The sequence below is a fragment of the Suncus etruscus genome, chromosome 4, assembly GCF_024139225.1.
Source record: "Suncus etruscus isolate mSunEtr1 chromosome 4, mSunEtr1.pri.cur, whole genome shotgun sequence".
Taxonomy (NCBI): Eukaryota; Metazoa; Chordata; class Mammalia; order Eulipotyphla; family Soricidae; genus Suncus; species Suncus etruscus.
This window is the reverse complement of record NC_064851.1, coordinates 154,702,610-154,727,398: the sequence shown is the minus strand read 5'-3', so window position 1 is coordinate 154,727,398 and position 24,789 is coordinate 154,702,610. Positions and strand designations below refer to the sequence as shown.

General features: G+C 42.0%; 1 protein-coding gene across 1 annotated transcript in view; it reads right to left on the bottom strand.

The window, feature by feature from the left end:
• Positions 1-923: 923 nt before the first annotated feature.
• The window catches only part of PDE6A (phosphodiesterase 6A), a 67,497-nt gene continuing 43,631 nt past the window's right edge, over positions 924-24,789 (bottom strand). Inside the window, 12 exon segments of the mRNA XM_049771820.1 lie at positions 924-1,006; positions 1,722-1,869; positions 2,422-2,505; positions 4,392-4,466; positions 4,684-4,747; positions 14,639-14,746; positions 14,918-15,018; positions 15,200-15,287; positions 16,689-16,798; positions 18,278-18,385; positions 22,024-22,170; positions 22,346-22,411. Of these exon segments, the coding sequence (XP_049627777.1) occupies positions 924-1,006; positions 1,722-1,869; positions 2,422-2,505; positions 4,392-4,466; positions 4,684-4,747; positions 14,639-14,746; positions 14,918-15,018; positions 15,200-15,287; positions 16,689-16,798; positions 18,278-18,385; positions 22,024-22,170; positions 22,346-22,411 (1,182 nt within the window).

Sequence of the window (24,789 nt, the reverse complement as noted above, 5' to 3'; positions counted from 1 at the left end):
GATTGTGTTAGGAAGTTTCCATATTTCTTTCAAAATGGGGGGTGGGGAAACTGGAGATGCTTGCTTTGCATGTAGCTGATCTGATTTTAATCCAAGGCAGCCCATATGAGCACTGCCAGGAGTGATCCCTGAGTGGAGAGCCAGGAGTAAGCCCTGACCACTAAGGGGTGTCGCCCCCAGAACAAAACGAAATGACCTGGAATGGTTTCAGACCGTAATAATACCTGAATCCATTTTTAAAGTTTTTAGGTAAGAGGCTGGAGCTATATTACAATGGGTAGGTGTGACTTGCCCACGGTGGGGCAGGGAGGGGGAACCTTCAGAGTTGGAGATAGCAATGGACAGAGTGCATCTTTGTATACAGGGGATTCAGGTTCAATCCCTCAGCACCTCAGAGTACTGGTCACAGCATACAGGGTCCCCAGACTACTTTCACGAATGACTCCAGAGCACCAAACCAGAAATAACTCCTAAGTAGTGCCAGGTATGACACCCAAAATTAAAAAAAAAAAAAAAGGTAAGAGAAAGAGAAAACAGACAATGGTTGGGTGAAAGTGGGTAGAAAGGGTTTCAAGTACAATTTCTGCTTTTGAGAATGATGGAAAATTTTGTAAGAATAGTAAATAAATGTAAAACAACAAAATTAAAGTAAATGACCACAAATAATTATAAACAAGCAAATAAATTGTCATTAATTACATATTTAATTGATATCTATGAAAGCTAGACTGTTGGTTTTGCTCAATGCAGTTCCCAGAGCTGGGGGGTGGGGGGGAATGTTTACAAGCTGTAAGGTAAGAGGTAAGCTTGATTCTTTCTTCTGTGCCTTTGTCACTTCTCAAGATGTGTGACTTTCCACTTGCTTAGGTAGGCCTCTCTTCCCAGGAAGCCCGGTGCTATTCCATCTGCGGAGCCTTCAGGAGCTACTGCATGCAGCAGGACTTGGATGTAGGTGCACCTCCTACTGGGTTAGAGTTGTTCCCAGCCTGAGCCCCAGTTGCAGCCGCTGATGTTGCAATTAGATAGAAAAAAGAAACATAAAACAACAACAACAAAACAGGTGAGGTGGTAGCATTGAGCTTGTCCTACCACCTGGTCTGGATCAAAAACATAAGAACAGTGGTTAAGAGTCTTGGGCATTTGGTGATAGTGAAGATGAGGTAATTTTGCCCATCAAAATCCTAAAAGCTAGCACTATTGTAGCAATATTACCTACAAAAACACATGTCTGGGAGAGGGAACATGAGCCACACGAGCAGTGTAAAGAACTTGGGAAGGGGTGTTTATGTACAGGAGCTAGGAAGAGTGAGAACAAATTAACTCTTGATTCCTGACGAAATGCCTTTGGCTAGAGGAGGAAGTTGAACAGGGGAGCATTCCAGTTCAAGAAAGAGTCACATGTCATATCATGGAGGTGTTTAGTGCTTCAAAAATATGTGTAAGCAATGAAAGGCTCTAGGTAGTAAAGATGTTACACACCACACAACTGCCTGGAAGTGCAGCACCTGAGAGTCCTTCCAACAATTGTGACTTGACAGATGCTTCCTGGAATCCCAGAATCCCCACATATCAGCATATGACAGGAAGCATCTGTCAAGTCACAATTGTTGGAAGGACTCTCAGGCTTGAATGAGACCCCATGTTGAGGGTGAGGCTAGGTACAACCAGGTCAACAGTGAGTTCTCCGGGATCATTGGCTCCCATCACCCCCTTCTGCAAACCTGGGTTGGCTGTTTTCTGTTTCTCCTTCTCATCCTCTAGTATCTTCATCTTGGCCTCATACTCATCAGCTAGTGCCTTCCACTCCTTGCGGTTGTTGGTGATCCCATCCAGCATGGGAGTTATCTCCTCATGGAAACGAGAGAATTCCTGCAAGGAACAGTCCTCTAGGGTGCATGCCTATTCTGGAGGGTCCCCATGCACAAAGTCTGGGCCTCTCTGCTTAACGATCAGACTTGAACACCAAACCCAAAGTCAATGACAACAGAATTGATACCCAATCTGCAACAAGCTGTACAAGTGGGAAACAGTTACATTAGCATTGCAGGAGGCATAGGAGGGAGATATGGGGTGCATGCTGGGAACAGGGGTGGAGGAAGAACAACACTGGTGGTGGGAATGCCCCTCATTCATTGTCACTATGTGCCTTAAATATTACTATGAAATATTTGTAATTCACTTTGACCACAATAAAAATTTATTTTAAAGGGGGGGGGGATAGCACAGCAGTAGGGCATTTGCCTTGTAAGTGGCCAACCCAGGACCAATGGTGGCTCGAATCCCAGCATCCCATATGGTCCCCCATGCCTGCCAGGAGTGATTCTGAGCACAGAGCTAGGAGTAACCCCTGAACACTCCTGGGTGTGGCCCAAAAACAGACAAACAAAAAATGCTCAAGTAAAAGGACACAATAGGGCCTACCTTGTAGACAAAGGTGCAGACAAAGTCGATGAAGCCCACCTGAAGCTTGGGGAGTTCATCTGCCTTGTTTCTGTCCATCATGGGCTGCATGGAGAGAGTGTCAACTGTTTGATTAGGGATTCCCATCAAATTCTAGACTCAGATTTCAGATGAATATCTTAGCAGTTACAGGAAATACGGCAATAGAAAAATATATTCCAAGGTCTCAGAAAGATGCAATCCCCAACCAAATCCAGAATGTGGGACATGACAGAACAGACTGGCCATCTTCAACAAATGAAACTCACACCAGAAACAAAAAACAAGAAATCGCTATTGCACAAGAGATTCAAGAGGCACAGTGAGGAGAGACTGGTCTGTGACTGGATTCTAATTCAAATAAATCAATGCTTCTGATCACTCAATCAAGGAAAATGAGCAGAGATAGAAAATTATCAAAGAATTACTAAAGGGCCAAGCGATAGCACAGCAATAGGGCATTTTCCTGGCACGCAGCTGCCAAGGACGGACCTGGGTTCGATCCCTGGCATCCATATGCCCACCCCAGCCAGGAGCGATTTCTGAGCGCATAGCCAGGAGTAAACCCTGAGCAGTTTTTGAGTGTGCCCCCCCCCCAAATAAAAGAATTACTATGATAATGTATCATATTTCTGTGATTATGCAGAGAGTAATTGTGGGTTTTTTATATTCTTGTTTGTTTGGATTTTCGGTAACATTTGACAGTGCTCAGGGTTTACTCCTGGCTCTAAGCTCAATGATCATTGCTATTTGGCTTGAGGAACCATATGAGGTGTTGGAACCATACAAGGTGCTGAGATCAAAGCCCAGTCACATGACAAGGCAAATACGATGCCTGCTGTACTATCTCTCTGGCTTCTGTTTTAGGTTCATTTACTCAGTTGTATGCTAGTATTTATGGAAAAAAATAACAATACCTAGGTTGTACTTTATGCAACAACAACAACAAAAAGCCAGAAAGAACATGGCAGAGTAAATAAATCTAAACTGTGGGACCTGGTTGATGTGTAGCTAAAGTTAATTAATGATTGTATCTACATTGAACAAATTTTTTTAAAGAATCACAATTCTATGCTGTTAAACTTCAAGAGGCATTTTAGTTCAGGGGGAGAGCTCAACAGGCTGGGGTGTTTACATGTAGGATGGCCTGGGTTTGCATCCTAGCAAGACTTGAATTCCAAGACCTGAGCCAGGAATAGCCCCTGAGCATTGCTAAGTGTGGCTTCAAAACCAGAAAGAAGTGAAAAACAAATCCAAAAGACTTATTGACTTCTAGCCCTTTACTCTCCCTTGACCTCTGCATAGTCTGCAGCATCCCTCTCACTCTCATCTTTAACTCTCCTGTTTCTTTGACTCTGTTCTTCAGTGGTCTTTCCCATTTCTTGCCTCTCCCTCCTGAGTGTCCTAGCTCAGGCCTTCCTGATACCTCTAATTGGTTTCCTTGGGCTCAGGGTCTTATTATCCTAGATAAGCTGACTGTCAATTCAGTCAGGTTCTCAACTTGACAAGCTCTTCCTGCTTAATCTAGGTTGCAGGGACTGAAACAGAAATGACCATATGCCAGTCTCTGTAGATATAAAGAAGCTAAAGGCTCCTATGTGAGAGGGTTCCCAAACAGGACCACAGAAGGGAGCACTGCTGGGTCCACCCCTAGAGCATCTAGGTGGGTCTGATCTGTTCTCAAGCAAAGGAGCTATTGTTCCTGGACTACAGTTATCAAAGAGCTATCTTGGGCTAAGAATGGCTCTTAGGATCTTCCAAGCACCACCAGGAATGATCCCTAAAAAGCAAATCAAGCTTGGAGTAGCCCCTGAGCATTCCTCAGTATGACTAGAAAACAAAAGGAAAGAAAGAGGTCAACTGCATGAAAGGGTCTTGGGTCCCTTTGCTGAGAGTCCCAGTTCCTCCTTGGAGCTCCATATACCCCCACTGGGTGACACCCCTCTACTCACAATAGGGTTCTGCTGCAACACCTCACGTTCCAGGTCACCTTGCTCCCAGAATTCTGCAGCCACCAGAAGAGCCACCTGCAACAGACAACCCCACCCCACAGTGGAACCTCAACCTCCCAAATGCACTTAGATTTCCAGCTCTGCCAACTGAAGCCCTAGTTTGGTCCTGACCCCCACCTCATTTCACTAAGGATAATTAAACCCTAAAGAGCAGAGCAGATGGGGCACACACAAGTATATGCCACTCTAGCTATTGCCACCAGGACAGGGCCAAGGGAGGAGGGGTGCATACCTTGCTCTGTACCTCCCAGGGCTTGGTGATGGCTGAGAGGTCACATGCAGTCATCATCATGGCCCTGGGCACAAGGATAGTAGCCGTGAGTGCAGAGTCAATAAGGGTAATATGGTTTTTTAGCTCCATCCATCTCCAGCTCTGTGTTTCAGTTTTTGTTTTGTTTTATTTGCTTTATTTTTTAAGCCACACCAGTCAGTGCTTCTGGCTCTATGCTAGGGGGTCATTTCTGGAGATGCTTGAGAGACCATGTGAGGTACAAGGAATCGAGCCCTACCTGCTGTACTATCTCTCCAGCTCTACCTTTTTATGAATGAAGGAGTTACCCAGCTTCACTGCATCTTGAAGTCCAATTTTGAAACCCGAGGAAGCGTAAATCCTGCCTCCACAAAGGACAAGATCCAAACAGGACAATTATCCACATCTCAAAGCTTATTTCCTCATTTATAGTAAGAGTGAGGAGAGGGCTCATAATTGCATGTGTGTAAATCTCAGCCTACTGCATGCACAGTAAACACTGGTAGTTGTGGGCACAAAACAAAGTTATGATGTGTCACTGCCTCTCCTGAGCATTTTACACACATCAGTTCTACTTCACTCTCATTCTCTTCCCAGTGCCTGCTTCCTGTCTTATGTAGAACTATATGTCTCAACCACTTCCTCCCTGGGAAATTTCTCTCCAGTCACACCATGAAGTTCATGCCACCGATATGGTGAATCTACTGGGAGGCCAGAAACCATTGTGCTAAGACATTTTGCTTCTCTTCCAAGAACAGGTCTTCTCCCCAGTGGGGATAAGGTCACCACCCACCCCCTTTGGAGGGTGTCTGGAAGAAGCCTTGCATTCAGTGGGGGCAGGTTTGTGGAAAGAAAGGAGTGAAAAACCAGCTCATAGAGGGGGAACAAATTTCAAGTTGGGGCACAGGGGAAGGAGTTCCTAATGAGCATCTCAAACACTGGTGTGACTGTTCAGTTCTAAGTAGAGTTGTAATGAACACAATACAGATAAGATAAAAGGTGGGGGAACCATCAGGGTCCCTAGAATTTCAAGGATAGGCAGGAAAGAGGGTAAATGCTTGAAAGAAGGGGTGAGGGTATCCCGTATTCAGTGACATCAATGTATAGGGGTTGAAGTAGTGGAGAAGGCTGGAGCTCTGAATCCAATTTATTCCTCGAATTGCATGACCAGTGGCTCCTGCCATTGGTTATATGGGGGCTGGAAGGCCGAGGCAAGAGTTCTGAAACTGTAACAGGTTTCATTGCTCTTAAATAAGCAGAGACCATGACAGTTATCTAGTTCTTTACATAAAGAAACTTTCTGAGGGGGCCAAAGAGTTAGCACAGTGGTAAAGCGTTTGCCCTATACGTGGCCAACACAGGAAGGACCCGGGTTCAAATCCCGGCACCCCCTATGGTCCCCCGAGCCTGTCAGGAGCAACTTCTGAGCACAGAGCCAGGAGTAACTCATGAGCGCCACCAGGTCTGACCCAGAAACAAAAAAGGGGGGTGGGTGGAGAAATTTTCTGAAACCTTTCAGAAACCCCTTCATACTCTCTGACTTTGGAATATGTGCTGTGCTTCATGTAAGTGCTGTGTTCATGTTATTCACATTACGTCATCAGTTACACAGAGGCTCCAGGGCTGCACTATTACCTGTATGTGCTCACAGGTGCACCTTCAGAGTGGAAAGACCAGGTGACCATCACTCCAGGGCTGAGGAAACTCACTAAACGTTTTAGCAACAGAACAATAAAGTATGGCTGCTTCATGCGCCTGTATGGGCATAGCCAATCCCAAATACCCCCACCTACACCTCCATGAGGTATCTAAGGTTGGGGTGCCAGGCCAGACATTTGGAATTCAGCAAAAGAAATCCAATCACAACACTTTATGATGTGCACAGAGATTGCCATTCCCGCAAATGGAAGGTTTTTAACTGCTAAGGCCCTTATCCTAGCAACCTGTGCACACTTCGTATTTCTGGTACATTTTGGTGATTCTCATAGAAGTTTCAGCCTTTTTTGTTATTATGAAGGCTGTGAAATTTGTGATCAGGGATTTTTTATTTTATTCTCACGCTTGTTTTAGGGCACCATAAACTGCTTCCATAAAAGACGGTGATTTTGATCAATAATAGTGTGTTCCATTGCTTCAACAAATGGCAGGATTCTGGTCTCTTTTTCTATCTCCTGGGGCTTGCCTAATTCACTTACACACGATGGTGAAATAAGCTAAATTAATACACTATTTTCCAGATGCTCAGGTGAAAGAAAGAGTCTCATATTGCTTGTTTATCAGTTTGTTGGGTTTGAAAGTATTTTTGTTGTCAGCATCGAACCTATACAAAGCATAAACGTTACTACTGAGCCATGTTCCCACTCCTCTCACCAAAAAATCTAAATACATTGTAATTAGAAAGTCATGTCATGGGGCCGGAGAGATAGCCTAAAGGTAAGGTGTCTGCTTTCCAGGCAGAAGGACAGTGGTTTGAATCCCGGCATCCCATATGGTCCCTCGTGCCTGCCAGGGGTGATTTCTGAGTGTAGAGCCAGGAGTAACCCCTGAGCGCTGCCGGTGTGACCCAAAAAAAACCAAACAAATAAATAAATAAATAAAATAAAGAAAGTCATATCAGAAGCTAAGGCAGATGAAGAGCTAAGATTCTTATGACCAATAAATAGCCAAATTGTGAATGCAAAAAGAAAGTTCTAAAAGGAACTGAAAAGTGCTGCTGTGAATGCAGGAATAGTCAGAAAGTGAGACAAACCTGTTACCAACATCGAGAAAGTCTGGTTAGAGAAATAAATATATTGAGAACTATCCTAACAAAGAGAATATATGAGGGAAATAGAAAGCCAGTCTAGAGTACAGGCGGGGTTGGGGTGGGGAGGAGGGATATTTGGGACATTGGTAATGGGAATGTTGCAATGAGGGGATGTTCTTTACATGACTGAAACCCAACCACAATCATGTTTGTAATCAAGGTGTTTAAAATATTATTAAAAAAGAAAAAAGAAAAGCCAAGGAATCAGATCATTCTTAAGCTAAAACCTAATCCAGAGCAAGCTGTAACTCTGCAATTTTGTGAAGGCTGAGAGAGATGAGGAAGATGCAGATGAAAAATCATAAGCTGACAGAGATGGGTTCATGAGGAAAAAAATATTCCCCATAAGATCAAAGTGTAAGCAGCAAGACAGACAGCTAGTGACCCGGAAGATCTAGGTAAGGTCATTGAGGAAGATGGCCACACCAAGCAGAATTTTGGTGTAGATAAATATGCCTTCTATTAGAAGAAAATACCATGTAAAATAGATAAAGAGCAGACATTAGTGTCTAAATTCAAATTCTAAATTAAAGGACAGACTGACTCGTGTTAGGTGTTAATGGAGCTGGTGACTTGAAGACAATGCTTATTTATCTTATAGGGAGTAGGTGAATATGTCACATCTGGTTATACTCAGCTCTTACTCCTGCCTCTGTGCTCAGGAGTCACTCCTGGAGCTGCTTAAAGACTATCTGTAGTGCCAGGGTCTAAAATAGGATTAGGGGCTGGCTTGGTGGCACTGGAGGTAAGGTGTCTGCCTTGCCAGCACCAGCCTAGGGTGGACCGCGGTTCGATCCCCCAGCGTCCCATATGGTCCTCCAAGCCAGGAGTAACTTCTGAGTACATAGCCAGGAGTAACCCCTGAGCATCACCGGGTGTGGCCCCAAAACCAAAAAAAATAAAATAAAATAGGATTAGCCACATGCACGGCAAAATCTTTAACCCCTGTGCTATCTTCCTGGCCCTAACTCACCTTATTGAAAATCCCAGCTATTGCTCTTAAAAGTTATTAGAAATCTACTTTGCCCATTTGTAAAGATCATCATCTTTGGTTGGATCATTCTGATTTTGTGAGTCAAAGACAGTTAAAAGTCAGCAATTTCTGATGGCTCAGTGATGATTTTGGGATCTGGGATGCAATTCAGTGCAGGGGGCCTGTTTTATATATAAGAAGCTTTGGGTTACATTCCTGGCACCAGAAAAAGATTATTTATGTGGGGCCAGAGCGAAAGCACAACTTTTGGGTGTTTGCCTTGCATGTGGCCGACTGGGGGACAGACCCAGGTTTGATCCCTGGCATCCCATATCATCCTCCGAGCTTGCCAGGAGCAATTTCCTGAGCACAGAGCCAGGAGTAACCCCTGAGGGCCTCTGGGTATAGCCTAAAAAACAAAACCCAAAATAAAAAAAGATTATTTATGGAAGTGAGAGAACCCATGTAAGTGAGCCCCTGTCCTCCTGAACTTTATTTACCTCACTTTCCACTCATTTGCCATGTGCTCCTCAGGGATCCCAGGTGCCCAGGGCTCAGTGATGAAAACAAGCTAGCTTCTGCCTACATTGGTCCATCCCTCGGCATCTTATAGCATCTTATAGCACTGGTCCTTGATCCCCAGAAACATCCCAGACAACCTGAGCATTCAGACACACTCTGAAAGAACACCTGGCCTCCTATGTGTGACCTACTGAGAAAGACCCAAGTAGAGCCTGAGAAAATTGACAATTGGAGATAGTTGTATGTGCAAAAAGGTTGAGTGATTTAGGTTTAGTCATTGTGCTTCACTAATTCCAAAGTAGCACTAAGCAAGTCATGTTGTTTCTCTGGACCTCAGAGAGAAACAATATCTTTCTGTTGTTTCCCCCAATGGGAAAAGCACAAGACTTTTACCTTGCACACAGCTGACTTGGGGTTGATCCTAGGCACCCTATATGGAAACCAAGCCAAAGCCAGGAATAAACCCTGAGCACCTCCAGATATCCTCCCCACAAAAAAAGATTTACATAACAACTTTGTTGACTGCAGTACTATTTACAATAGCCAAGATCTGGAAAACACAAACACCCAATAACAGACAAATGGGTAAGGAAACTGTAGCATCTACACAATGGAACACTTCTTAGTTATACAAAAAGATGAAATGTATCTTATGCTACAACTTGGATGGGACTTGAGCTGGTCATATTAAGTAAAATGTCAGAAGAAGGACAAACACCGACTATGTTACTCATATGAAGTGTAAACAAAGCTAGGGAGAGGAAAGTGCCTAGTGAAAATAAACCCTTGGACTCTGATAACAGAACTGAGGTTACCAAGTGAAGGACTTGAGGAGAGGGTGGAGGAAATGAGGAGGGATAAAGTAGAGCAGAAGTTACATAGGGACAGTGGTGGGGGGTATTGGGCAAAGGGGCTGTTGTAGGTGCAATAACTTTGTCCATCAAAAACATAAACATTATTGTAAACCATGTTATTTTAATATTAGCATAATTTAATTTTTAAAAACATATCAGAGATTTCTATCTGGCCAAGATGATATTAACTCATTCTCATCTCTGTTTACCATTAAACTTAACTATAAATATAGGTTTATGAATGGATTTTTTTCCCTTTTTATTGTGGGACAGAGGCTTCCCAGCAGTGAAGTAGTGGGTAGCCTGGATGCCTCTGCTAGTAATACTGACAGTTTTAATGATAGTGCCAAGCAGCCACTAGAGCCATAACCATTTGTGCTTGGGGAAGGAGGACTTGGTATCAGGGGTTTAAGAAAGACCTCATGCATATCAGGCATGTATTCCAGACCATTGAGCTATCTCCTCAGCTTCCCAATAAGAAATAACTATTTCTTATTGATAGCCTAAAATAGAATTTAGCACCTGTCTTATGTCTTCAAAAAATACAGGATTGGGAGGCCCCAAAGCAATATTCATCCAACTGGGGGTCACTCCTAGTGATATTCAGCTAACTAAGCCACGCTGTTCAATGAATGTTATAGCACAAAGATTTGGAGTTACTTGGATCTTGTGGTGTTTTTAAAAAAAATTTTACAGGGAGGCAGTGTGATAGTACAGTGGATAAGATGTTTGCCTTGTATGTGGCCAACCTGGGTTCAATACCTGGCATTCCATATGTTCCCTCAGGTCCTATCAGAGGTGATCTTTGAGCAAGGAATGAAGAGTATGCCCTGAATACAGTTGGGTGTTACTTCAAGACCAAAATAAATTTTAAAAAATTAATTACATAAATGCAATTAATAAGAGCTTTTGAGAATAGAAGTTTTGCTAAAGTAATGCCACTTAAATATTTTGAGTTCTTTCAAATTAACTGCTAAAATCATAGTTATTCTGATTAATATATCTGCTGACAACTCAATTAAATTATCTTCATTTTTCTTTAAAATAAACATTAGAGTCATTAGAATAATTTGCTTCCTCAGTTTCTGGGAATGACTTCTCATGAGACTGTTAATTATATTACTGACATTTCTCTGAGGCACTTTAATTCACCCAGGATATTCAACATGGGTTAGGTAAGTTAGAACATTATTACTTTTAATATATCCTTCAATGTTGAGTTTTAATAAAGTGCATTTATCTGATAACAGGCTGTCTTCAGCAGCTACTCTGTTGATCCTGCTCAGGCCAAAACCTGAATAAGGGATTAACTCTATTGACCTTATGAGTAGTCTTCCATTTCACTTTGCATACATACATATTTCTATGTATTTGAAATATACATATTTCAAATAAATGTGTATAAGTATTTATGTATATTCATTTATCATAAATATGTGGTATTAATATCATAATTATTTCCTGTTGTTACAAAAAGATATATTCCTTGGAATTTCCTTAAATGAATAACTAAATGGGGATAATAGAAAACCTAAATTAAATTGCCCTTTTAAAAAATTATTTGATTGACCAGCTGAATGGATCTTCCGGAAACATAACGAAAGATTCTATCCCAGGCTCCATCCTAGGAGCAACATAATGACCAAGACCACCAACAACAGAAGATGGATTAAAACGACACTGAAGAAGCAGAAGTGCTAGAACCACAAAGAAAGACTTCCATCCTAGGAGCAACCAAGACCACCAACTACAGAAGATGGATTAAAACGACACTGAAGAAACAGAACTGCTAGAACCACAAAGAAAGACTTCATCATAAGCTCCATTTCTTGAGCTGTACAGACACCAAGATCTCTACAGAGGTCTGATTTTACCATCCATGACGAAGCAGAAGTCTTCCATACACCACAAAAGCACCGAGGGGAGAGTAAATGATCATGCAAGGAGTCTAGAGTTAATCCCATGACAGTATACTTCAGGGGTGGAGAAACCCTGTATCTCCTAGGCCAAGGAAATTCCCTCTATAATATTTCCAATAGTTACTGTGCCTATGCAGTGGGGGGAAGCACAAAATAATGATTTTTCCACATATATATTTATTGATTGATCTACTTTTTGACGTCTTTATTTTAGTGTAGATATTGAAGTTGATGTCTCCAATTGTATTTTATTTTATTTTATCTTTCTCTTTCTTTTTGCATTCCGGCATGGTTTGATTTCAGAACCGAGACTATTGTGTGGTGCTTGTCTTTATTGCTGTAGTGCTCACTGGATATTTAATTTGATATTTCTTTCTGTATTGTTGTGGTGTTTCAATTACCTTTTTTATGTCCTCTCTCAAACTGAGGTTGAAAGCCTCTAGAAGGACTCCGCCCATTTTCAGTTTATTTGATTTTTTTACCCCATTCTATTGCTTTTCTTTCCTTCACAAAACCACATAACTCAAATTATCTAGCTCTGCCTCTTAAATAGAGGGAGAAACAAGTGAGGGTACCAGGACCAAACAGCTATATGATCACTAATATTAAGCTAGACAAAGAGGGAACCACCTACTCTAGCAGCCCGGAGGATGATGGCGGGGAATATGGGTTGCAGGAAGGGAACGGGGATGGGGGAAGACAAATTTGGTGATGGGTATTCCCCTAACTCAATGTTAATATGTAACTAAAATACTACTGTGAAAGATATGTAAGCCAATATGATCAAAATAAAAATTAAAAAAAATTATTTGATTGAAATATTCAATTCTGCTGCGTGATTTTGTTTTGCTTTGGTTTGGTGTGGAGGCCACACTGTAGTGCTCAGATATCCTGAAAAAAAAATGTGCCTAAACCTCTGTACTCTCTCTGGGCCTTCAACTGCTCTGGAGAGGAGTTCTTCTTTTTAGTGAGAACACAGGGAAGGACAGGGGGCTTTGTGAAGGTTGTTAGGACAAGTGCAGGACTGAAAATAAGACTTCTTGACACTTGCCCCCTCTTTGCTGAGCCTCTCCCACTTGTTGCTTTTTCTCTGTTGGAGGGACTCACAATATTTGACTTAATCAAATTTCATTACAAAAGCTTCTGTGTGGTTGAGTAAATACCATGGCACTTCTTTGCAAGCTGGTGACTATCTCCCTTAGTCATCCACACCCAGAATGCACACGGAGTGCCCAGAGTGGGTAGGCCACATATTCAGGAAAAGGCCTCAAATGTATACTTTGCACCCCCAATAACAATTTAAGCAAATTTTAAAAGCATGTGGCGACAAGTGAGAAACAATACTGTGCAGAAAAGTTGGGTTCCTTATGCCAGGAAGACATTGTTCATTTCATTTTAATAATGTAACTAGTTTTCAGAGAAGCAGCACATATAATCACCACATATAAAGAAACATGGAAAAAAGTCAGATCTACATACCTTTTACTACTCAAGCCATAACTGTCATAATCATCTACATTTACCAAAAGCATTAAAATGGAGTTGAGGAGATAGCTCCAAAGACTGGAGCACATGCTTTGCTTTTGGTGGTCTGGGTTTGATCCTAGCATCACCTGGTCCCCCAACCATTGCCAGCAGGATTCCTGAATATCAACTAAGCTGAAAGTAGCCCTTGAACTCCACTAAGTAATGGCCTTCAAAAGATTCAAAGACCAAAATAACTTTGAAGTGGGACAGGAGCGATAGCATAGTGGGGAGGTGTTTGCCTTGCATGTGGCCAACCAGGGTTTAATCTCTGACATCCCCGATGGTCCCCCCAAATCTGCCAGGAGTAATTTTGAGCATAGATCCAGGAGTAACCCCTGAACGCCACTGGATATGGCCCAAAAACAATCAAAAAAGAGTGTGCCCTGGGACCAGAGCAGTGGTACAAGCTGTAAGGCATCTGCCTTGCCCGCACTAGCCTAGGATGGACTGTGATTTGATCCCCCAGCATCCTATATGGTCCTCCAAGCCAGGAGCAATTTCTTTTTTTTCTTTTTTTTTTTCTTTTTTTTTTTTGGTTTTTGGTTTTTGGGCCACACCCGGCGGTGCTCAGGGGTTACTCCTCGCTGTCTGCTCAGAAATAGCTCCTGGCAGGCACGGGGGACCATATTGGACACCGGGATTCGAACCAGCCACCTTTGGTCCTGGATCGGCTGCTTGCAAGGCAAAAGCCGCTGTGCTATCTCTCCAGGCCCAAGGAGCAATTTCTGAGCTCATAGCCAGGAGTAACCCCTGAGCATCACCGTGTGTGGCCCAAAAAATAACAACAACAAAAAGAATGTACCCCTTGTATATTATTGTTCCTGTAAGGATCAAATGTATATCATAATTGCTATAATTTTGCTTTGGCATAATTTTATTAATTCTCAAATCATGACCCTCTAAAATGGAGAGTTTCTCTGGGTTCTCTAGAAAGTGATAAAGCCTAGGTCTGTTGACCCTGAGCTTAAACCCCTTTGTAATTTCATTATTTTGTTTTGTTTTGTTTTGGTTGGACCATACCTGAAGTGTTTAGAAGTTAATCTTGGCTGTGCTCAGGAATCATTCCTGGCAATGTTTAGGGGATTAATGGGATGTCAGGGATAAAATGGGCTAGAAGATGCAAGACAAAAGCATTACCCAATAATAACTCTGGCCCCTCATTTTTTTAATCTTTTGAAGTAAAATATTTTGTGTACAGAAATATAAGAAGAGAGTTAAAGCGATATAGGTTCAAGAGAACACAGGTTTCTCCAGAGAGGAAAAACTAAGAGTACACATCTTGGATACCAGTGATACCCTGGTGGAGAATGTATCTCCAAGCCCTGTTTCAACTCACATAACAATCTCCTTCCGAGTCTGCTCCAGCATCATGTATTGTGTCCACTCCTGTTCTGTCTCATATGTCTTAGATTGATCCACAATTTTCTGGAACATGGTCCTCTTCCTACCAAAGATACCAGTAGTTACCTTAGAATAAGATAACAAATCTCATAGATATGTCTTAGACTAAGGCAGTCCTAGTGTCTCCTCCACAGGCTGATACAAACCAATCAAAGCTAAGGTGCTATCTATTGCTACCATCTTTGTGATTACAAAAATGAGAGTGGGTACCAACTTGAAATATAAGGCGAGGTCTGTGGCAATGATGGCAATGTCCATCATGTGGATAGCATGCTCATGTTGCCTGCGGTTGAGGTTTTGAAAGATATTCAGGGCCTAAGACAAAGGCAGTAAAGAGATGTAAGAAGGGTCATCCAATGGCCAAAGGTGAACCCAGGTTGAAGGAGTTCTTCTTTGGGCCCAGGGCCCAGGGCACTGTTTGGCCCTGCTCAACTTCCTGTTGAGCCTTCCTCAACTTCTAGCCAGGCCTGAAGTCAGGGCATCAGTTCTTCCTTACCTCATCTCTCAGCAATGTTTTGCCAAAATCCAAGTGGTGTCTCTCCAAAATGGATGAACCATAGAGTTTAGCCAGTGGATTCTGAGACCTGAATGAGAGAGACAGGAAGAGAATCAGCATGGAATGGCAAGGGCAGAGGGTGAAGACATCATCAGATTCCCCCTCCGATTTCTGCAGGCAGCGAATCTGGCATCTGGACATGAAAGGGAACATCTCACTCAGCAAGTCCGTGGGAAATCGAACCAGTTCTTAGGTTCTCTAACTCTCATGCTTCTACCTTCTCCACACCTGAGCCTTGTTCTCTTTGGAGTCCTGAATGCCTTAGATAGTTTATTTATCAGTATGGGCACATCTTTAAAAAAATAAAAAAAAGTAATAAACATACACAATACCACCTGCACTTTTAGAGAGTCATAAGTCCCCGATACCCATCTATCATTACTATGAAGACTGCCGAATTCCTAATCATTCTGAGTGTTGGCGGATGCTGGTGGAAACCCCCAAACTGTGTTTTTATGTTTGTGTTCAGAAATTTCTTAGAGGATTTACTATGTCCCTAGTACTTCCTTTCACACAGGTAAAACATGAACACAGTCTTGAGACATGGAGTGTGCCTAAAGCCTGAGAAGACTCAGAAGAGTAGGTTCACGTGCTAATGCCTAGGACAAGGGTGTGAGGAGAAAGTCCCTACTCTACCCAGCCCACACAGAGATCCTAAAGTAGACTATGCCTCTATGATTGCACTCAGAAACTGCCTGGAGTCTTGACTCTGAGATGACACGGTCTGTCTGCTTTTGGCGAGTCTTCATGGTGTATTCTCTGCCAGGCACAGAGCCTGCCTCAGGGGTGTTTGGAGATTTTAAAAGTCCAAGGTGAACATTCTCCAGTGAACTAGCTAGAGCCAGTTACCGGCATCTTGACTCAAATTAGTTCTAGGAGTTTGATCTACTTGTTTCCTATTGTGAAAACAAACCGCCATTGATGTCATGGCTTAATGCTATCCTTTATCATTTTATGACTCCGGAATTCCAAAGTCTAAAATAGGTCTGCAAGGCTACATTTCTTCTGGAGGCTGGAGTGGGGGAGCTTTTACTCCCTTTTCTAGCTTCACCAGACAGCCTTGCATGTCCTGGCTTGGCGCCATCCTCCATTTACAGCCAGCTTCAACAGTAGTTTCTCTTTTTCTCAGGCCTCACACTTTCCTTTTGGAAACAAACCCTCTGACTTGCTGGCACTTATTTGGATTATCCAGGATACCCTAAAATAACTGTGCTGTACAGTAATTCCATCTGTGAAGCTCCTCTGCAATAAAAAGCAACATATTCCCCAGGCAGGTATGGACATATTTAGATTGTTCCTATTTGCAGGGATTTCTTGGGATCCAAAGGACAGGAGAGAGAATCTGGGCAGCAGGACTACACTCCCTTCTCCCACCTGACTCACTTAGTTAACAAACCCCAGGGCAAAAGCAGGTTGCATGTAAACTCACTTCATCTGGTAGAGGTTGTTGGTGCCTCTGTGGTCAATGTCATGGCAGAAGGCAGCAGTGACCATGGCCAAGGCCTCCAGGTCTGTAAAGTAACGCTTCAGCTTTCCTGTCTGGAAGGGCAAGCAGAGGGTAGCTCAGTCTTCTCTTGTGGGTCTGGCAGCAGGCTGAGCACAGGCATGGGAGACTGCAGGGGGCTTGGAAACGTAGGCCTGACCTTAGTCCTGTCTCTGGCTCCATAGAGTTTGCAGAGAACTGAAAGGCTTCTGCGAGGGATGCTATGCAGGGCCAGATGTGTGATAGTCAAGCCCAGGGGGCAATAGGACCTCTATTTCAGCCAGAGGAGCAATAGGACGTTTATTTCAGCCTGCAGTCTGGACCTAGAGGGTCTGAGAGGTTGTTGAGAAACTATAATCATTGGATTTTAGGGTTAAAGGGCTGTTGAACACAGTCAGACTAGAAAAGCATCCCCCGTAATCTGGTCAATCGGTTTGAGTGCCCCCCAGAAAGTTCTAGCCCTGACCTCTTAAAACATATTAACTCCTGACTTGCATAAGGTGCAGGAGCAGAGGGTACAGGAGCACCCCAGAGAGGCAGTGCAGATTTAAGTTCTAAAAAATAACCAGGCCTTACTGGAGCCAGAATTTCTGCCTCCTGTCTTCCTGCCTGACCATCAACAGAGAAGGAAAGAAATGAGGAGGAGCAGCACAGAAGGACAAACACTGCTGGGTTCACTGATATCACTGATGTCACTGGTGGCCCCGAGTATGCAAGGTTCAGGGAAGGGGAATTGTTTAATGCGGACAGTTACTATTGGGATAATGAAAATGTGTACCCCTAACTATGTGTAAAAGGGTCTGTTTCATGTTATGTCTATCTTACCACTATATAGATATAGATATAGATATAGACATATAGATAGATATAGATATAGATTAGATATAGATATATAGATATAGATATAGATATCAGAGGATATATAGCTAGACAAAGATTATATAACTGGGGCCTTGTGCAGTGGAGCTGGTGTCACTTCCCATAATGCTCTCTGGCAATGCATCTGTGACACTCAGGGATGACTAATATTATTTTTCAAAAGTGAAAAATAATTTTATAAATTTGTTTTATTGGTCAGAAATAAATTCTTCATTGTACCTATATAAATGTGTCTATATATATTCCCTGAAGAAAGTTGGGGGAAATTGCACCAAATAACTGGACTGGGGTTGTAGAAAGACTACAGCTTTTTTTTTTCTTTTCTTTTTGGGCCACATCCGGTGACGCTCAGGGCTTACTCCTGGCTATGCACTCAGAAATTGCTCCTGGCTTGGGGGACCATATGGAACGCTGGAAGATAGAACCTAGATGAAGTTCGTCCTAGGTTAGTGCGTGCAATGCCCTACTACTTGTGCCACTACTCCAGCCCCAAGACTGCAGCTTTTAAAGAAATTGTTGCTGCTTATTTTCTGTGCTTCTCTGTTTAGGGATTTGTTTATACTGAGCATATACTCTTCTTCCTAATAACACCAAGCAAACAAAGTGGTGTGGCTGCTCCAGGAGTTGCGTGTGCCAGCCCCCAGTACCCGCCGTACCACCAGCAGTGAGAACATGGTCTGGCCCACGTTGAAGCCGTGCCTCCAGTTGTGGTAGGTGATCCTGCGGTAGCCTTTACTCAGGGAGTACATGAACCGCACCAACACCTGTGAATACAAGCAGAGCAGTGAAGTGAAATAGGCAGAGCTCTGCTCCTGGGAGCACCTCCAAGCTCTGCACTGGGCAGAATTGGCAAGTTCCAAGGAGACACCAGTGCTGTGATAGCACCTTGCCAAGTGCTACTTACTCTGTTGGGTTTTTGTTTTCTGGAATTAGGGGTAGTTTGTTGTTGTTTGTGTGTTTATTTGTTTTTCAAAAAGAAATATACTCACCTGTTTATAGTGCTATTTACAACATTACCAACAGTGGTTAATTTAATCAGGATACTACATATATATATAATATATATATATATATACACACACACACACACAATGGAATACTACACAACTATGAGAAAAATGAATTTTGCATATTGCTACGACATGGATGCAACTAGAGGGTATCATGCTAAGAAAAAGAAGTCCAAAGGAGATCATATATGATATATAAAGAAAGATAGCAAGTAAATAGAGACTGTCTAGTGACTATAGCAAACCCTCAGATCAAAAAATTAAGGATACTAAGGCTGAAGGGGTGGGGAGTTTGAACTGGCCCCAATGAATTATTCTGGAATATATTAGCAGTTTGGTTGGACATGAGGTAGTATGGTGTTGTATCCAAAAAAAAAAAACATATAAATATTTACTTGCTCTTAGAGCCAGTAACCTCAAAATAATTTAATTAACATTTAAAATATCTTAAAATAAATGACGATTCATTTATAATGTAAGTATATTTATACTATTAGTCTTTTTAGTGATTTCTTTTAAATGGTACAGATACACCAGTGTCTCTGGTGTGTTGTAAGTATCTTTATCCCTATTCATTGCTTAATTATTTTTTCACACTGAGAGCAGTGAACCTAGTTCCTTTCTGTTCATTGACAATGGCAACTTTTTTTAGTGTACAAAATACCACTTTATTTACAATAAAAAAGAAAAATTTCCAGCAGACCAAATGAATCTGAAGGGTATAGTTTGTGGATCCTGATAAAAGAGAAATATGTGCTAACAAGATTAATAGTTTTGCAAGTTCCAAGGGCTATATTAATTTGCTCTGCATGGCGAGTCCATATTAAGCATTGCCCTTAGAATAAATAGCTTAATAACATTAACACATGTTGTCATTTTCAAGTCCTAGCATGTTGAGTTTTTACTTTACTAATTCATTTAGTCTAAAAGGCGAAATAAAGCAAATATTTTAAAATATAATGTTAAATATCATTTAAATAAATGATTCTGAATATCATCTTTAAATATATATGATGTTCCACAGATGTAGAAATTGCAGGTGATGTGTTTTCTTTTTTTTTTTTTTTTTTTTGGTTTTTGAGCCACACCCAGCGGTTCTCAGGGGTTACTCCTGGCTGTCTGCTCAGAAATAGCTCCTGGCAGGCACGGGGGACCATATGGGACACCGGGATTCGAACCAACCACCTTTGGTCCTGGATCGGCTGCTTGCAAGGCAAACGCCACTGTGCTATCTCTCTGGGCCCCATAGGTGGTGTTTTCTTATAAATCTCTTTAATTCGCCTTTTAGACTAAATGAACAGAAAAGGAACTAGGTTCACTGCTCTCAGTGTGAAAAAATAATTGGGGTTTTCCAACCTGAGCACACATCAGTGTAACTGGAGAGCTTGTCAAAATACAATTTCTGTTCCATTTAAGGTGTGTGTGTGTGTGTGTGTGTGTGTGTGTGTGTGAGAGAGAGAGAGAGAGAGAGAGAGAGAGAGAGAGAGAGAGAAGGAGAAGAGAGAGAGAGAAACAGACAAGCAGACAGAGACAGAGATCAAAGTATAAGTGAGTGAAGAGAATAGCGAGAGGAAAAAAGACAAATCAAAGTATATATGAGAAAATTAACTTGTCTACCTTAAAATTGTTCTTTTGACTAAGAATTATTTTTATTTGGTTTTGGGGCCATACCTGGTGTTACTAAAGTGTTACTCCTGGTTCTGCACTCAGGTATCACTCCTGGTAGGACTCAGGTACACATGTGGTGCCAGGCAGGAATCAAGCCAAGTTGAGAAGTGCCTTCACTGTACTACTGCTCCAGTCCTGACATAAATATTGTTTTTTGTTTTTTTTGTCATAAAAATAGTTTTAAACTGGTAATTTAATTTTTTCAATTTAGTAAAACAATATAGTTTGGGTTTTTTGTTTAGGGGCTATATGCAATAGTGCTTAGGGCTTACACCTGGCTCTATGCTTAGGGATCATTTCTAGTGGGGCTCAGGAGACCATATGGGGTGACAGGGAAAAAAAACCTGGTTGGCTGTGTGCAAAGCAAGTGCCCTATCCACTGTATTAGTGTTCCACAAATAATTTTTATTTAAAGGAATTTACTTTGAGAGATATGAGGGGAGTCAAAGAAAAATACATATCCAACAGAGAACAGGGGCTGGGAAAAAGACTAAACTGGTTATGTTCTTAAAAATAACCAACAGTTGGGCCAGAGTGATAGCACAGTGGTAGAGCATTTGCCTTGCACAAGGCTGATTTAGGACAGACACGGGCTCAATCCCCAGCATCCTATATGGTCCCCCAAGCCAGGAGTGATTTCTGAGCACAGAACCAGGAGTAACCCCTGAGCACCGTCAGGTGTGCCCCCCCAAAAGCCCCCAACAGTTGAAAAAGGTGTGAAAATAGATGATCAATGCCCTCTTTTGTAAGAGATATTTAATTGTATAAATGTGTCCGTTTGTTATGGTTTTACTCTTGCATCGGGAAGAGAGCTACTCAATGATTTATTTGCAGTGGCTGGAGCCAAGTGCAGCAAACTGGGAGTACCTGTAAACCTGGCAATAGAAATTCCTCTCCTCCCACAAGTGTGTATTTACCCAACTTCTATTTTTTCCACCTTTAGATAAACTGTCTTCCTCCATCTACTTCAGAGTCCAGCCTTACCCTACTGTATTTGTGTTCCACTTTAGCTGAAGATGGTTTAAGAGAACTGGCCAGAGTCATTTCTGAGTCACTGGGTTTTCTGACCTTTTACACAATCAGAAGGCAGAAACTTAAATTGTTTTTCTCCTGCTAATCTCTATTTCAGCAAGAGGACTCTCAAGAACAGAAGTGGGAAAGTTTCCATACATGAGCTATTGTACTTCTGATAATTTCTTGGCTGGTTACAGTGTGAATAATTAGATCTTCCAGATAAATAACTGTGTACACAACACATAACCAACCCGCTTCACCACTTTCCTGCAGCAGAGTAAGTTCTGTTTTCTCTTTAGGGTTTTTTTGTGGGGTGAGGGGCTGAACACACACGTTGCCAGCATCTATTGTTGATCAAAATTCCTAGCCCCACAGAAAGTTCTGTTTAAATGGATTTGACCCACATTGTCCAGCCTTTGGTTTCCAGAATCATTTCTGCATTAGGTTTCCTCAATTCTTCAGAACTCAGGGCCTGGAAATCACAAGAATTCAAAGTGCAGACATGCCCTAGATAAGAGCACATGAGCCATTTGTGCAACACAACTAGTACTTTTGACCCTAAAAGTCACACTGTTTCAGGCAGTTTGTAGCCTTGATTTTATTTTAAAAAGAAAAACAAAAGAGCAAACAAACAAAAGGAAAAAAAGAGTTATTACAGAGGTTGTTTTTTTGTTTTGTTTTGTTTTGTTTTTTGTTGTTTTTTTTCTCACCTCTTGTGGAATGTGAAATTTCTCAACCACTTTGAGTTCATAATACATCTGGATCCCACATTTTACCAGTTCCAGTTCCGTCAGGGGCAAGTCGCTGAAGTGGAATTTATTGATTTCAAATTTCTCTGCATCTGGAAGCTCTGATTGCTGTGGGAGTTCAGAAGTCATTGATTAGGGCACTTGAAACGTTCAACAATCTCTCCCCTTTCCTCTCAGCTCCGCCCAAGCTCTGGACTGCTAGGGATCAGTACTAAATGTCAGGGACACTGCTTGGCCAGAGAGTCCCTGGTGGACACTAGATCAGCTCCCCTATTCTACTCACCAGGATCTCAGCCAGCTCCTCTTCCTCACATTCCCATGGCTCCTTCCCAAATACCTCTCTAGTTTTCTGCCAGTACCCACAGAGCAGGGAAAAAAGTAAACAAAGTTACTCAAATATGAATATGCCTCCACTTTTCCATTTCTGCTTTTTCCTTCCTCCAAAGACCTTGCAACAGAAACACCAGCTCAGAGAAGCTGCTTTTCAACATTCACTGCTAAGCAAATTCAGAGTCAGGACCTTTGAAGACTGTGCAATTTATGCCACCAGTCTCCCATATACTCATCTCTAAAATGGGGACAATGGAATTTTTAACTGGGGGATTACAATGAGATTGTTCAAAGACATTTTTTTAAAAATACATATGCAACAAAATTAAATTAGGCTTGTAAATAACTTATTACACTGCTTGGCACACAGCAAGCACAAAAATTGTTCACAGACACACATTCCACAGTCACCACCATATAAAACTCTGAGGTCCCCTTGGAAGGAGGAGTAGGTAGAGTCCTTGTTCTGCTGAAGCCCCAGAAGTCGCACCCATACCCACACTCCAAAGCTGCTGCCATACAAATGGCACAACTAATCAACAAAGAGATGCCAAGGTGATGAAACTCCAAGTATACCAGTTTTCAGGCTGAAAACTCTGGGCTCTTCAGAATGCAAGCAGTCAGTCTCCTTGGGTAGTCTCCTTCAATACCCCTCACTCTGTCCCTTTACTTCTTAAACCCCAGTAGTTAGGCCTATTTTCCACAGTTGCTACCATACAAAGAACCCAGTTTACAGCTTCATGACTAATTCCTGAAGAAATACAAAGCCAAGCCAATGAAACTCATGGTTACACTGGTCTTCAGGCTGAAAAATTTGAGGTCCCATAAGTTTTATTTTTTGCTTGTTTTGATTTGGGCCACGATAGGAGGGACCATATGAGACATCAGGGATCAAACACAGGTTGGCCACATTCAAGGCAAGTACCCTATCCCTCTATCCTGGCCCTCACTTTTAAATATCTCTCAAGTCAGAGAGATAGTACAATGCGTAAGGCTCTTGCCTACATGTAGCTAGCCCAGATTCAGTCCCTGCACCCCATAACCCTATGTGACATCAAAAATGATCTGTGATCAGAGTCAGTCATAAGCAATGAGCACAGCTGGATATAGCTTATAAATAAATAAGTAAATAAATAATAAAAAAACTAAATGGATTCTTGATTCCTTTGAGACCAACAGTCCAATGAACAATGACTCACTAATTTTTATGTCTTTGTCTACTCTCTAGTGTCTCAGATATGTGATCACTTTGCCTCTTCTTAGTTACTGCTCATAACAGAGTGCTCACTGCTCCCTGAGACAGTCCACATAAAAGAGAAGCAACGAATTTTCTCATTAGCTTGATAAAGGTTGTGAGATGTGGGAAAGAGAAATAAGACAGCAGGTAAAGGTGCCTGCCTAGAGTTCAGCTGACCTAGAGAGCCACCAGGAATGATCTCTAAGTACAGAGCCAGGATTGCTACTGGAAGTGGTTCAAACACAAACAAACCAAATATTGTGAGACCTACTGAATTCGCTGCTAATTTAGGGATGTTGCCTTCTCCTTCTGGGCCTGTTTCTTCATGTCCATAATGGAGATAGAAATTCTTGCTTTGGCACCCACTCTATCTTTATTAGGCAGTTGTGAGTAGTAAGCAAAATATAAACCTAAAATTACCTTATAACTAGAAAAGGGACAAGGGGTTGAAATTAAATAGTAGAGCACTTTCCCTTCCTCTATTCAATCCCCATAAAATAATAAATTGGTAAGCTTTTAAAACTGCAGTTTATTGTGATAAAACAATGTGAAGGTTCTTTCTCAACATCTAATTTCTTGTCATACTTATTTGCTCACCAAACTCCTCTTATCTAATTATCTTCTCAGTGAGCTGATCCCATGGAGGGAAGAATTAAGAAGCTGACCTTTTCTTACTGGTCTTTCAGACAGAAGTTGCCTTTCAGAGCAGGTGCTATAGTTGAAGGGACACAGTGATAAATGAACAGTTAAGTCAAGTTAAGTTAAGTCAAGACTGAAGTGACCTCTGAAAGAATTAGCTGTCCAGGCCATACAGAATAGACATTACTTCTGCAATTCTTGGCACTAATCCATTTCTCCACCAACATCCATCCATCCACCTATTCATCCAACTAAGCATCCATCCATCCATCAGCCCACATATACATCATTATCTCTTTTTCCCTCCATCTCTTCATCAATTGATATACCTATCCAGTCACCTACCACTCATGCTTACTTGCAGCCATCCATCAACACATGCACCCACCTGTACATACATACATTTATTGCACCCATCCCTCCATACATAAATACACGTGTACATTCACCCATCCACCTATTACCCACCCACAGATCCACCAACCCATGCATCCTCCCACGCGCACACACACACAGTCCAC